The sequence below is a fragment of the Scleropages formosus genome, chromosome 2 (assembly GCF_900964775.1).
Source record: "Scleropages formosus chromosome 2, fSclFor1.1, whole genome shotgun sequence".
NCBI lineage: Eukaryota > Metazoa > Chordata > Actinopteri > Osteoglossiformes > Osteoglossidae > Scleropages > Scleropages formosus.
Window position 1 is genome coordinate 8,371,193 of NC_041807.1, and position 12,553 is coordinate 8,383,745.

The 12,553-nt window shown below is 45.3% G+C and overlaps 1 protein-coding gene across 2 annotated transcripts in view; it reads left to right on the forward strand.

The window, feature by feature from the left end:
* The first annotated feature begins 1,099 nt into the window (after nt 1-1,099).
* Nucleotides 1,100-12,553, forward strand: part of LOC108940035 (leucine-rich repeat-containing G-protein coupled receptor 4-like) — a 49,104-nt gene continuing 37,650 nt past the window's right edge. For both annotated transcript variants that reach the window (XM_018761824.2, XM_029246461.1), the window contains exon 1: nt 1,100-1,839. In XM_018761824.2, coding sequence (XP_018617340.2) covers nt 1,649-1,839 — 191 coding nt within the window. In that variant the 5' untranslated portion in view covers nt 1,100-1,648. The remainder of the gene's footprint in view (nt 1,840-12,553) is intronic.

The following is a 12,553-nucleotide window of genomic DNA, read 5'->3' on the forward strand; positions in this document are numbered from 1 at the left end:
TGCTGCGGTTCCGCTTCTTCCTTCCCCAAAGCAAGGACAATGTTGCGATATTGAATTCCACCTCCTGATGTCGAACCCTCAGTCAAGGTACTCGCCCTGAAATAACGCACCAAGAATACTCTGCAGTATAAATGCGTACATCGCTTCAAAGTTGATTTTCTCACATTGTAAGCTGCCTTGGACGAGGGTGCCAGATAGATTAAGGATATTAATAATTGTGTTCCTCCAGTCAGGCCTTCATGGTAATGCAATTTACTTTAGAGGCAAATGACTCAATGGGTGGTGTGTAGACATTGAGTGGTTAACTGGTTAAATCTGAAAAGAAAACACTTGCCGAGTTAGAATAAGAAATCATGTTAGAGCAATAGTTTCGGACACTTTTGTCAAATGTGGGCCTTTAGAAAAGAAAGGTTCTGGAATTAAGCACACATCATCCGACAAAAGAATGTTGTAACAACCATTAAAAGTGTTCGAAAATAACACATATTTTGTTGTGAATGTGTAAGATTTTGAGCACCGACTGATGACGTAGTTAAGATAGACGGTAATAATTCTGAAGTCCGGAGCAAAGTGAGGACAAAATCCGCTGCCTGAACAATGAGCGGAGGTCCGACTAAAGTGTAGAAAAGAAAAAGGACACGTGACCCGGTCGGCAGCCGTGGCAATCTGAATCTGATTGAAATGTAATTTCTTTAAAGAGTTCAGTGTAATCCCAAAACTAGCTCTTCCCCATAGTCAGACGCTTCGCCCTACATTCCACATCTTGCGCAACTCCTCTTCCCTCCATTTACATTTATGTACTGTATTAAGATGATGCTTTTGTCCAAAATACAGCTGAGCTGGGTAATAAAAAAAAATATTTCAGCGGGGCAGTTTCAGCGTCCGTACGTAAGTACCTCGCTACGGCTGGAGGTAGGATTTGAACCGGCGACCTTTGGGTTTAAGGCAGCTGCTCTCAACACTACCAGCTGCTGCTGCTTTAACTTGTCTTTTTTATTACTACTATTACTGTTGTCGTTGTATTGGCCGCGCAAGCAGCTCCAGTGTTGCGGTGGAGTGTGCGGCGCTCTGACGTCACTGGCTCATTAATATGCGATGTGGTTGTGTGGAGAGAGTCAGAGTGCGTGTGTGTAGCAGGTCGGACGAAGGGCAGGAGGAAGCGTGCGGAGCCGCGCGGCTCACAGGCGAACGACTCAACGGGAGGCGATACGCGAAAGGCTGACTCGACTGTGTTTACACCGCGCGCGCAGTGGAATCCCCGGGGACGCGCGACAAGCTCACGCTCGTTTCCCCCTCGTTTTCATGGGACGCCGAACGCGCAAGAAAAAGAAAGAAGCCCGAAGGTGTCCGCCTGTTTACCGCGGGACTCCCTGCGCGCGCCGGCCGTGAGCGGTCCGCGCGGGACCCAAGCACGCGGGCGCGTTTCCCACGTCCCCCCGACCGACGCCAGGAGAGACGGCGCTGCATCGATCATCGATGACTGAATGTGTGCGCGCGCCGCTTCGTGGAAATGTTCGCGTTGTTCATACCGTGCGTGACCGACTACCTGGAGCTGCCCGCGTGACCTCAAGATTACATTAATTTAAAAAAAAAAAAAAAATCATTAACAAGGAGAGTTTTGCCTCTGTTTGCGGTCCATTTTTTTGACATGCGTTCGCTCGCCGCTTGGCTCGTGCTCTCGGGCTGCCTGCTGCTTTGTGCTCGCGCCGCCGCGCAAGGGCGAACCGCTGCGGCGCGCTGCGCGGCCCCGTGCCGCTGCGATGGCGACGGGGGCGCGGACTGCTCTGGCAGGGGACTGGGCGCCGTCCCGACCGGACTCAGCGCGTTCACTTACTACCTGTGAGTACGAGCGAGCTGATACCGCCCACGACACACGCACGCACGCAGAGACGCGTGTGTTTACTGTCACAGTGAATCATTTACATCACCGAGTGAGTGAGTGAGTGTTAATTTATGTGAACTACTTTTTCTACAACCAGTTGCAGTGAAGGACTTCGTGATTATAAATTAAATGGATCGGCCACGCAATCCCACACACGCACACACACTCTGCCTTTTTCCTAATACACGCACTGCTGTTTTCTCTCCAACATTACACGCACACAGACTGATTTTTACTGAACTTCTTATCAGAAGTGTGTGTGAAAGGTGAGCTTGTGTGTAGGCTTCCCGAAGGGAAGAAGCCCACAATTTCCACAGTTCCGTGGACCGTACAGCGTCAGCGGTATGTGTTGTGTGTGAGCACCCACGCACATCCCTCCTCCTTGAGCTCTCCACACCTGAGGTCAGCGCTGGGGTCAGGGGAGCGATGACTGATGAGGAGGTCCCTCTCCATCTGGAGCTCCTGCACCCCTCCTTCATCAATATCCAATCAATACCTGACCCAGCCCTACTTTTACTCCTGTACACAGACGGTGTACCTGTGACAAACATACAGTGCACAGTGATGACTGTGAAATACAGCCTCTGTGTGTATGAGGGAGAGGGATGTGATGCAGTACCTCTTGCTTTTGATGTACACCTTCATGGACGCGCTGGGGTTCGAAGGTGCCTCAGGTGGCCGAGGTACCGGCTGGGTCAAGCGCCTCCAACCCCAGTGGTTTGAAGGAACCTTAATTGCCTTTACGTACAAATGAACTGCTTCAAAAGTTCCACTTTGTCAACTGTGGGTCAGTCACACACTCTGCTCTGATGGAGTAAAAGTGCGGTATATGTGTTCTCCCATGGCACAACAGACGAATGTGAACCTGCTTTCTGTAGTTGTTCTCAAATGCAAATGTTGTGAGATGAAGTACGGCACAGCAGGAAGCATATCCAGTAGTAGTTGTTCCCGTCGCAAGGCTGTTGGTTCAGATCCCACTATCAGCCCTGCATTAATAAAGTACAAAAATCCTGTTCTGTAAATGAGCAAATCTGCGTAAATTTACTTATGGAACACTGTAAGTCATCTTGGACGAAGACGTGAGCTAGGTAAATGTTGCTGAAAACCTTGCCAACTACAGAAACGCCAACAAGGAAACTTCACGCTAATATCTAATAATGATAAATATCCTGTTAGTTCTCAGTAAACTGGTACAGCTTGAATTTCTGGAGTTGGACTGATGACATGTCTCGCTTTATCGGGCTATTGTGGTGAAATGTCTGTCGCCGCACATCTTGTAGACAAAAAAAAAAAAACTTTATTCTTATTTGAAACATTTCTCCACAGTGGCTTGCCATTCCGAGCTGTTTAATATAAAGTGCTTTCAGCTGTTATAGCGTCATATCTTGCCCAATATCTTCAGCCATCCAAAAATATTTTTATTACCCTACTAAATTGTGATAAGTCCTACAAGGAGGGGAAAATACATTGCCACCAGTATTGGCCCCATCATGGGTTTCTATAAATGGAAAAAAATTCATCCTGTGCCATGTGTCTTTCTGGAGGACAAATTTTGGATGGATTATTGCAAGTTTGGGCATGACTTTCTCTGCTGCTATCAGAGCTGACTGCTGCGCATGTTTTGGTCCTGTCGCGGTCCCTGACGAAGGGTCAAAAACTCTGTGTCGGTGCACGTGGAACCCACGGTAGAACCCACGGTAGAACGGCCGCTTGCCGAGGCCCCCTTTAAACGATTGCGTTCTGCCGACAGGCATGTGGCTAAAATCACATTGTTTTTTGTGTACTTAGTCAATCACGTATGAGCGTCCTGCTGTCTGCCTGCAGCCCTACGGAAGCATCCAGGCCATGCCCTGACAGTGACCAGAGCAGTGATTATTATCATTATCACCCTCATCATCAGGTAGGTTAAGTCAAAAAGTATCCGCAATACAGTAATGTTTTAACTTTAAAAAGAGAAAAAAAAATAGTATTGCAAATACTTTTTGACTTAGTCTCATGGATAGATAGATACAGTCATGTGCTGTTTAACGGCGTTTCGCTTAACGACTGACCGCATATATGATGGTGGTCCCGTAAGAATTTTTCAGTTCCAAAATAATATCGACTAGCAACGTTGTAGTGCAAGGTGTTATTCACGCATTCGTACTGCTGCAAACAAACCTGCTGCACTGCCAGTCATATAAAAGTATAGCACATACAATTATATACAGTGATAATGATAATTAACATCTGTTCCCTGTTTATGTATTTACTATACTGTACTTTTTTCATTATTTAACAGTGTACTCTTTCCACTTAAAAAAAAAAAAGTTTCCTGTAAAACACTATGTTGTGTTATGCCGACAGCAGCGTCATAAATCTTGTTTATCGTCTTTCTTGACTGCATCGAGGCTATACCATCTAGGCTTGTATAAGTACACTATGATGTTCGCACAACGACGAAATCGTCCAACAACGCAACCCCGTCGACAGGCGACGCGTGTCTGTATATAAGGGCTTTTAATCCCATAAGAAATTGCATGAGGCTACAGCTGCACCCATGTAATAAAGTAAGTGATGGAAGAGACTGGAATCACACTGGACTAAATAAATGTCACATCCAAACAAGCGTATGACAATAGTGCAGTCGTCCACAGCGCTTGGTACTGCTCAAGAGAGTAAGAGGTTATTATTTTTCTTATTATTCTGCTGTCATCAGCTGCTTGTCCAGTTCAGGGTTACGGATGCATAGGGTGTGAAAAATCCAGGGCCCTGACGCACATATATGTACATGAAGAACTATGGGAGCAAATCAGCACCCGGGGGAATCGCACGCGAACGTGGGGAGAACATGCGGGCTCCACGCAGACTGAGCCGAATTTGAACTGCCATCCTCGAACGTTTGCCGACTGCCCACATTAATGATTAGCAAGTGGCCGCAGTGGCAATTTCATGGTTAAAAGCCTTTGCGTTGCGCAACGTGTGGGTTAATGATCCACGGCCGTGACTCCTACAGTCTGCGCTCAAGGCGCCACTGCAGGCCTGGTGGGGGGTGAAAATTATCAGTGTGCCACAAAAACACCATTTGTATACCTATGGTATTCTAACAGACATGCATAATACATGGCATGCCAGACTAGGGCAAGCAGGTTTGCAGTTTAATGAGAATTTTTTTTGTTTTTTTTTTTTTTTTGTTTTCTCTCTTGTGTTAAAGTGGCAAGTCATTGACACATTTCCTGGTAGGTATGATTCTGCCATGTTCTGTGTACTTTTGAATTCCAGTATGAGTTTTTTTTTCCATGGAGGAGTGGCGTGCCCAAGTTATGCCGGAAGAGGGTTGCGACCACTCCCGGCAACTTCTTACGCTAACTTCAAAATGTTGGTCGGGCCGTGGGCTGGACCTGTCGTTTACACAAGGCCCTTGCGCGTGTGTGTGTGTGTGTGTGTGTGTGTGTGTGTGTGTGTGTGTGTGTGTGTTCGCGCGCGGGTTTTGGTGCCTCTCCACACCTGTGGTTTGCTTTTCGGTTCCCATGGACACGTCTCTCAAGTCTAACATTTAATACTACTGTGCTATTTAAGAATCTCAATTAAAATTTTATTATGGAAAATAAAATCATATTTTCAGATACCAACCAAATGTCCATTACTCAAGGATTTTGAAATGACACCTGTTTGGAGACAGCTTGTCACAGTGTCTCATTTACAAAAACTGGGAGTAAATTTGTGTTTTCAGCTCTCTTTAAAAGGCTCAAAATTTCGGTACTTTGTGAGGTCCGAATAAATTCAGTTTGAATAAGACATTTTTTGTCCAGTTCGCTTCATAGTTGCTCAATTCGTTCATTAAGTTAAGGTTTTCCTCCGAAGCATCTTATGATGTTACGCTGCCTGCAGCTATTTACCTGTTTATACAACTGGGCGATGTTGGTGTACGTTGCTGAAGGGTACTACTGCAGTAGGTGAGATTTGAACCGACAACCTTCCGAATGTAAAGGCAGAAACTCTAACCGCTATGTCATCAGCATGGAGTGCTGCAGCTGAATCAAAAAAAAATGTTATTTCAGTATTTCCCTTTCAAAGTTGGAACATTACCCAGTTAAATAGATGCGAGGAGTATATTACACAAAGCTAACATTTTAAGTCACTTTTGGAGAAAAGTGTCAGATAATAACTTGAAAAGTTTGAGTTAGTGTGCCTGGCCTTCACAAAATTAACATAAAGAATCTACATTTTTCACTGTTTTTGCTTCTTTGCACATGGTTAATCATGAGCCATGGTCCTGCAGAAGGTGTCGAACCCTGTACTGCTTTTACCGCGGTTCTTTACTGTGGTAAGCGAGAGTGGCGAGAATGAGGCCTCATGTCCTGCTTATTGACAGAAATGCACATTAATACAGAGCTGCTGAGATTTCAGTAAATATTTGCTGCTTTGGTCATCTGTCTTGGTGTGGTTGTAAAAAATCCCGCCCCCCCCCCCCCCCCCCCCCCCCCCCCTTGTTTCTCCAACATTGACCTGCTTCTCTCCCTGCAAAGTGACCCTTCGAGAAAAGACGGCGCGTGCGATGAAATATTTGCACTGAGCTTCCGTTGCCTCTGGGGTTTGGAGACTTCAGAAATGTGCTTCAGAAACCTGGCAGCTGCGAAGACCTGAGCCCAAAGACGAATATAGCTCCATTTCCTGTTGTTTCCCACGGCCAATCAAAACAAAGCGCGCTCAATTATCCTGACAGCCTCCAAACCCGGAGCGACGGAACTCCATCCCCTGTACTGCGGTTATGCCATTTGCTGGTGGACAGCATGTGAGCAGGGAATCCCTCGTTAAACCACCTTATAATTATCGGTTGTTATTATTATTTCTGTTGTCGGTATCCTGTTACTTGAACCTTGCTCAGTGTGTGTTCCCCCCCGTTTTCCATTGGATTTCCTCCGCTTTCTTCCCACAGACACAAGATGTGTTTCTGGAGAATTGATCACTTTAAACTCCTGCTAGGGTGTGTATGTATGAGTGAATGGCTGTGTATCACTGCAGTGGACTGGTGTCCCCATCCAGGGCGTACCCTGCCTCGTGGCCCGTGCTTCCAGGATAGACTCTGGATCGCCGCGGCCCGGCGCCGGACAGACAGTTGTTGTTGTTGTTGTTGTTAACGGATCGAAGGATGGTCTCCCTTTTAACAAAGTTTAACTCTGTTTAACGCACGCTGTTCGTAAGAGTATTCCTCCAGTAGCGCTACTTGCGGATCGCCCTCAGGAAATCACTTGCGCTCCCATTCCACACGTGGTTAAGCCACATGCTTGTTCATGACACCTTTTTAAACTTCTAACTATGCGACACATCCAGTTCAAGCCCTTAAAATACTTGAGTGGGTGATTTGTGTCCAGCTGGCAGAGAGCAGCGGTAGTTCGGGCAGCGACAGCGGAATGGAAAGGACGGGGAGGGGGCGCTTTTGGCACGGCTTCGTAAGGTCAAGGGTCGCAGATATCTAACGAGACGTGGAACAGCTGAAAGGGCTCTGCTCACGAGCACCGTATCCGACGTGGATTATCACCCGCGCAGGAAGCAAAAGCTCGGCTACTGCACAAGACTCATCCCAAGCGGGGCGGAAGTGCTCATGGCAATGGCCTGCCGAAACAGAAGGTGACAGGTTTAAATCCCACGGGTGGAAATAAGAGAACTTATCATAGGTTGTCAGTCGCTCATCCTGGTGCCAGTTGTGGTATTTCTAAGTGGGCGTATAGAAGAAACTCAATTTGGTTGTTTTCTCCACTATAATATATATAAGTTTCTCATATATACAGTATGAAAAGCTTAAATTTGTTGAAAAATTCAAAATTTGCAGGATGTCTTTTTTCTTTATTGTAAGTATTTAATTTGATTTGATCACAAATTATTATGGTTGAAAACTTCCTCATATGATAGAGAACTGGAAAATAACCTTGATTTTTGGGATTCTGTGCACCAAGTACATGCGTAAAAGGTACAACTTATTTCTCATTGGTTTCCTACCAAGTATAAAATTCACTGTTACTCAGATGGAACCTTGTTGTGTTTCACATGATTAAAAAAGACACTTGTGGTGTTAGTATTTTGGTATTAGAACTTCAGAATAAAAAATGAATACAACAGCACGTGGTGTAGTGGTTGGAGGTGTCACCTTGCACTAGAAGATTCCAGATTTGATTCTTCGCTCATGTTGTGGTACCCATGATCATTTCATTGAATAAAAAAAGTTAGTGAGCTCTATGAATGGGTAAATTACTACTAGTAGCTAAGTGTACAAGCCTAACATTATAGGTTGCTTTGGAAAAAAAGTGTCAGCTAAATGAATCAATAAATGAATGATAATAAATAATAATACATAAATAAATGACAGTAGTATCTCCTGTGCAGTAATATCCACTTGCGAGAGATGCAGTTGGATTTAATTAATGTGATATAACTTTACTTACATGGTTTTCAGCAGAAACAATGTTTTACCATCATCCCCCCCCCCAACACAGTTAGTTTTCCAGCTGTGATGCATCCCTGTCCACTGTCCATGATTGCTCTGCTTTGTTTGTCCTGGTCATTTCCTCCCTCCTGAGTGCCCCCCACTTCCCCCAGCAGAGGATCCTCGCTCACACAGCTTGCACTTCTCACGGAATGGCCTTCTTCTGCTGGGGTCGCCGCGCACTCCCGTCGCCACAGCAACGGGTCAGCTCACCCTTGCGTGTCCGCAGGGGGCAGCGTCACCGTATAGGCAGCACCACGCCATGTACCTCTTTGGCTGCCAGTGGAAATGTATTTGATCATAAGCTACTTAGGACCTGAAGAATAACAACCATTATGTGGGCAGATCTTGTCTGCTGTGGCATACATTGCAGACCGATTTTCGTTTTATTTCTTTAAACGGATGTTTTCATTAGAGTAACTCTGAGAACGCAACTGTACATCAACTGGTACCTGATCCCATGACTGCTACTACTTCCTCTTGGCCACTGCCTGCAACCAAGTCTCTAACAACCCAATTCCTTTTAAGAAAAGGGAAAAAAAAATCAACAGGTGTTTATAGGTTTACTCTGTAGACGGTAGTTGTATTTTTGTTCTTTAACGGCGACAATAGGAGCGAATTTTGTTCTTTCATGCTTAGCATCTTCTCCCAGGCCGCTGTTTGATGTTGTGAACATAAATTGGTCTTGCTCAGCATCCCTAGATCGTATGTTTTAATATCCGTACTTGTTCTGTTGAGTCTCTATCTGTCATTTTTTGCGTCACGGTGTGTCCAGGCAACCATGGGAGCAGCACCCTGTGGAGCCCTTTGTTAGGCAAATTGGGGGAGCTGAGATTGTGTTACGGAAATGAAAGGAGACACTTTTGGTGTGATAATACTTCCGCGTGAACTTCTGTGTCCTTCATTTGTGAAGGTCTGGGGTTTATTTGGATACCTGTGCTGCTTTTATTTTTTACCCAGTGTGCAGGACATGGTACCTCCAATTCCACCTGCAAACCTGCGCAAATACACTCCAGCCCTGGGACATCGTTGTCACTGAATCGGTAGATGAGTGTTACATCTTCAAAGACAAAGGAAAAAGGTTTTTTGACAAACTTGCAGAAAGTCACCCAAACCCCACTCCCCAAACATTTTAAATTACCATTTAAACTCATTGAATCTCCTCTGTAAGGTGCATTAGGACTCAGCCTGGTAGCATATGCAGTTTCAGAGATGCACTTAACATATGTCCACCAGAGTGGACAAAAATGAATTGCTGGGTCTCAAGAGGATATCTGTGTCTGCTCCTGTATTTAGTAACAGCTGGTTCAGAAATTCAGCAACTCTGCTGTTTGTGACACCCTCAAGCGGCCAACTCGTTTCCTGTGGAAGTGACCTGTCATTTTAATGTCTAACTAGTAAGTTGACCTTTAACCTAAGCGCTCTAATGGTTAATTCCTGACGTGGAGAGCATCCCACTAGGTGACAACGTGGTGTTGGCTGTGGTGGTGTCAAAATGTTGTCAAGGCATCTTTCTTGGGCTCTAGCACGTGGGGTTGGGTGGGCTCGAGTAGGGTAGTCTGCTGAAGCCGTGGTCATTAGACAGACGCAGGCCGAGGGAAGGTGCAGCCAGCACCCCCATTAGTGCCTCTGTTGGTGTTAATTACTTTCCGTGGGGCCCCGTTAGGTGCGGTGCCGGGAGAACGTGGGGCGGCAGCCACGGGCGGGGGTCAGAATTTCAAGACGCTCGCCTCTGTGGGCCTCTTGGTGATTTATTGCTCTGCTGAAGTCAAGTCAAGGCCAGACCGTATTTCCCTGTGATTTTCCATTGAGAGGTGCAAGACAAGCGCACGCATTCACTCCAGTACAATCTGCCTTTCTCTGCAGCGTTCAGCCCCAGAGGCTGGGCTTTCTGAAGGCACAACCTGCTTCTTCACTGAGCCAGACTTGAGCTATACCTTTAACAGGCCTCTCCTGTCATTAAGAAATGAAATATGTCCTATGCAGAACAGCCTTCAATGAGTGCTTGCAGTGAGACCCTGGGAAGGGTAATAGCTTAAGTACGCAGTAACCTTAACCTCATGTAACCTGGGTAATAATGTAATTTATTTTTAAGGAATGAATGTGCAGTCAGGATGTCGCAGGGCGTCTGTCTTCAGGCTTCAACTTGTTGCAAAGAAGCCCGTCGCGTTCTGACAGGGTGCCAGTGCTGCATCACTGGTTGTGGAGTTTGAAGCAGCGTGTCGTTTTCTCTCGACAAAAAGCACTTCGTTAAAATAAGACTGGCATCTCACTCAAACTGAGAGTGGTACAGAAGACACCTGTTTTTTAAAAGATGTTAATGTAATTTTTTTTTTTTTCTTTTTTTTTGGGAAGTGTGGTAGATCATCAGGGTACTTGAATTCCTCACAAATGTTAATATCTCAGTAATTTTGAGTACAGGTGGGGTCAGTCTTCCATGTGCTGATTTAATGTAACCAAGAAAGTCGGTGTCAGTTTAGTAAGGCAGTAAATTCAGTGCCGGATTTCCCATCAGGCAGTGTCAGCACAGCGCCTAGGGCTTATGAATTTTTTCAGGGCCAGCAATGGAGGGGAAAAAATGTATAAAGCTGAAAAAATCAGGGAAAAAGCTGGGAGACAGAAATGTAAGGCAACTAAAACTTCAAAATTACATTTGGAAGGCAGTTCCAGAATTTCTCGGCTTATTCTGCAAAAGTTTTTTTTTCTTCAGCTTCTCCATCAATCTGGTTTAGCGTTAGTATACTTTAAAATACGTCAAGTCAATCATCATAATTCAGTTAGCACTTACCCATTTTTCCGCGAGTAAAAATACCTATGACCTAAAAACAAGATTCATTTGTACCCATATATATTCCATATCCATGTCCTCCTTTGTCCTTAAATGTTTTGCAATGAGATATATTGTCCAAGCTGGAACATTTGAGATTGAAATTAATGGCTATGAAATGATGGTTTGTTTTGGTCACAGTGAATGTTTTGACTATTTCAAGACAGACAGGGCCAAATTTGTTTGTTCAGATGCCGTGTGTCTGCAGAAAGCTGAGGAGAACCCTTTACCCTCTGAGGAATTTGAAAGCATTCTCCAGAATGATGGCTTTGTTATGGTTCGGTCCTCCCGTCCAATCAAATGTCCCGTACCGCAGTTTATTGAGAAACCTGAAAAGGATAACCATGACAGGAGAAGAGGAGGAGGCATGCCCTCGCAAGAGAGACAGGGAGGAAGGAATGCATGGAAGGAGCAAGGAAACGATGGAAGAGGAATCAGAAACAACCTCACCATGCTCTACTTCCTTGGGGCAGTTCCAGGTAGTGGGCAGTTTTGGTCCTTTTCCTGAGTAGACAGAGGGAGGTGATCTTCTGTTGGAGGGTTCTGCCTTTTCTTAGCTGAAAGTAAGCAGGTGGTACCCCTTACCCCAGCTGCATGGGACTGAATGCAGTTATGACACCACCCTGTAAGTGGTACCATGTTTAAGGACCAAGACACCTAACTAGGTTACAGGCAAAATTTTCCAAAAGCAGTATACATTTTTTTTTAATTTCTACTCTGAAAGGATTCTGGTGTGTATTTAAAACCGTCTGGAAAGGGACCAGTTGTCTTAATGGAAATATGAGTAAATGTGCTACATCCACATTAAATGATTCTTCCCAGTTTAAGATGGAAAGTTTTTAAATTTAGGTACAGTATCTCCCCATCTTTTGAATACAGTTGTGACCATCCATCATCAACAGCTGCTTGTCCCGAGTGGGGTCGTGGCGAGCAGGAACCTTACTCGGCGACACGGAGAGGGGACGCACCCAGGACGGGGGATGCCTGTCTGTCGCTAAGCACCCCAAGCAGGGCTCGAACTCTAAGCCCGCCACACAGCGGGCACTGGCTGAACCTGCCGTGCCACCACGCCCCTCAGTTGTGACCAGTCTGTTCATAATAGGATTTGTTTATGCTGTATATCCAAAGTCACCTTAACCACTGAGATGCATTCACTAACTGTGCGATGATAAATCGTGTCGAATCATTTATGGATTGTATGCTGTGAAAGTCTCAGATATAGCTATAATAGAAAATTCTTTTTTTTTTTAAAGCATTTTTCGAGCTACATTAAAATTAAACATCACTGAAAATGAACTGCTGTCAACACTGGAGGTGAGTTGAATGAATGTGGTCCCTTTTACTGTGTTTGCACGGTACGACCATCTACAGGCTGGCTGCA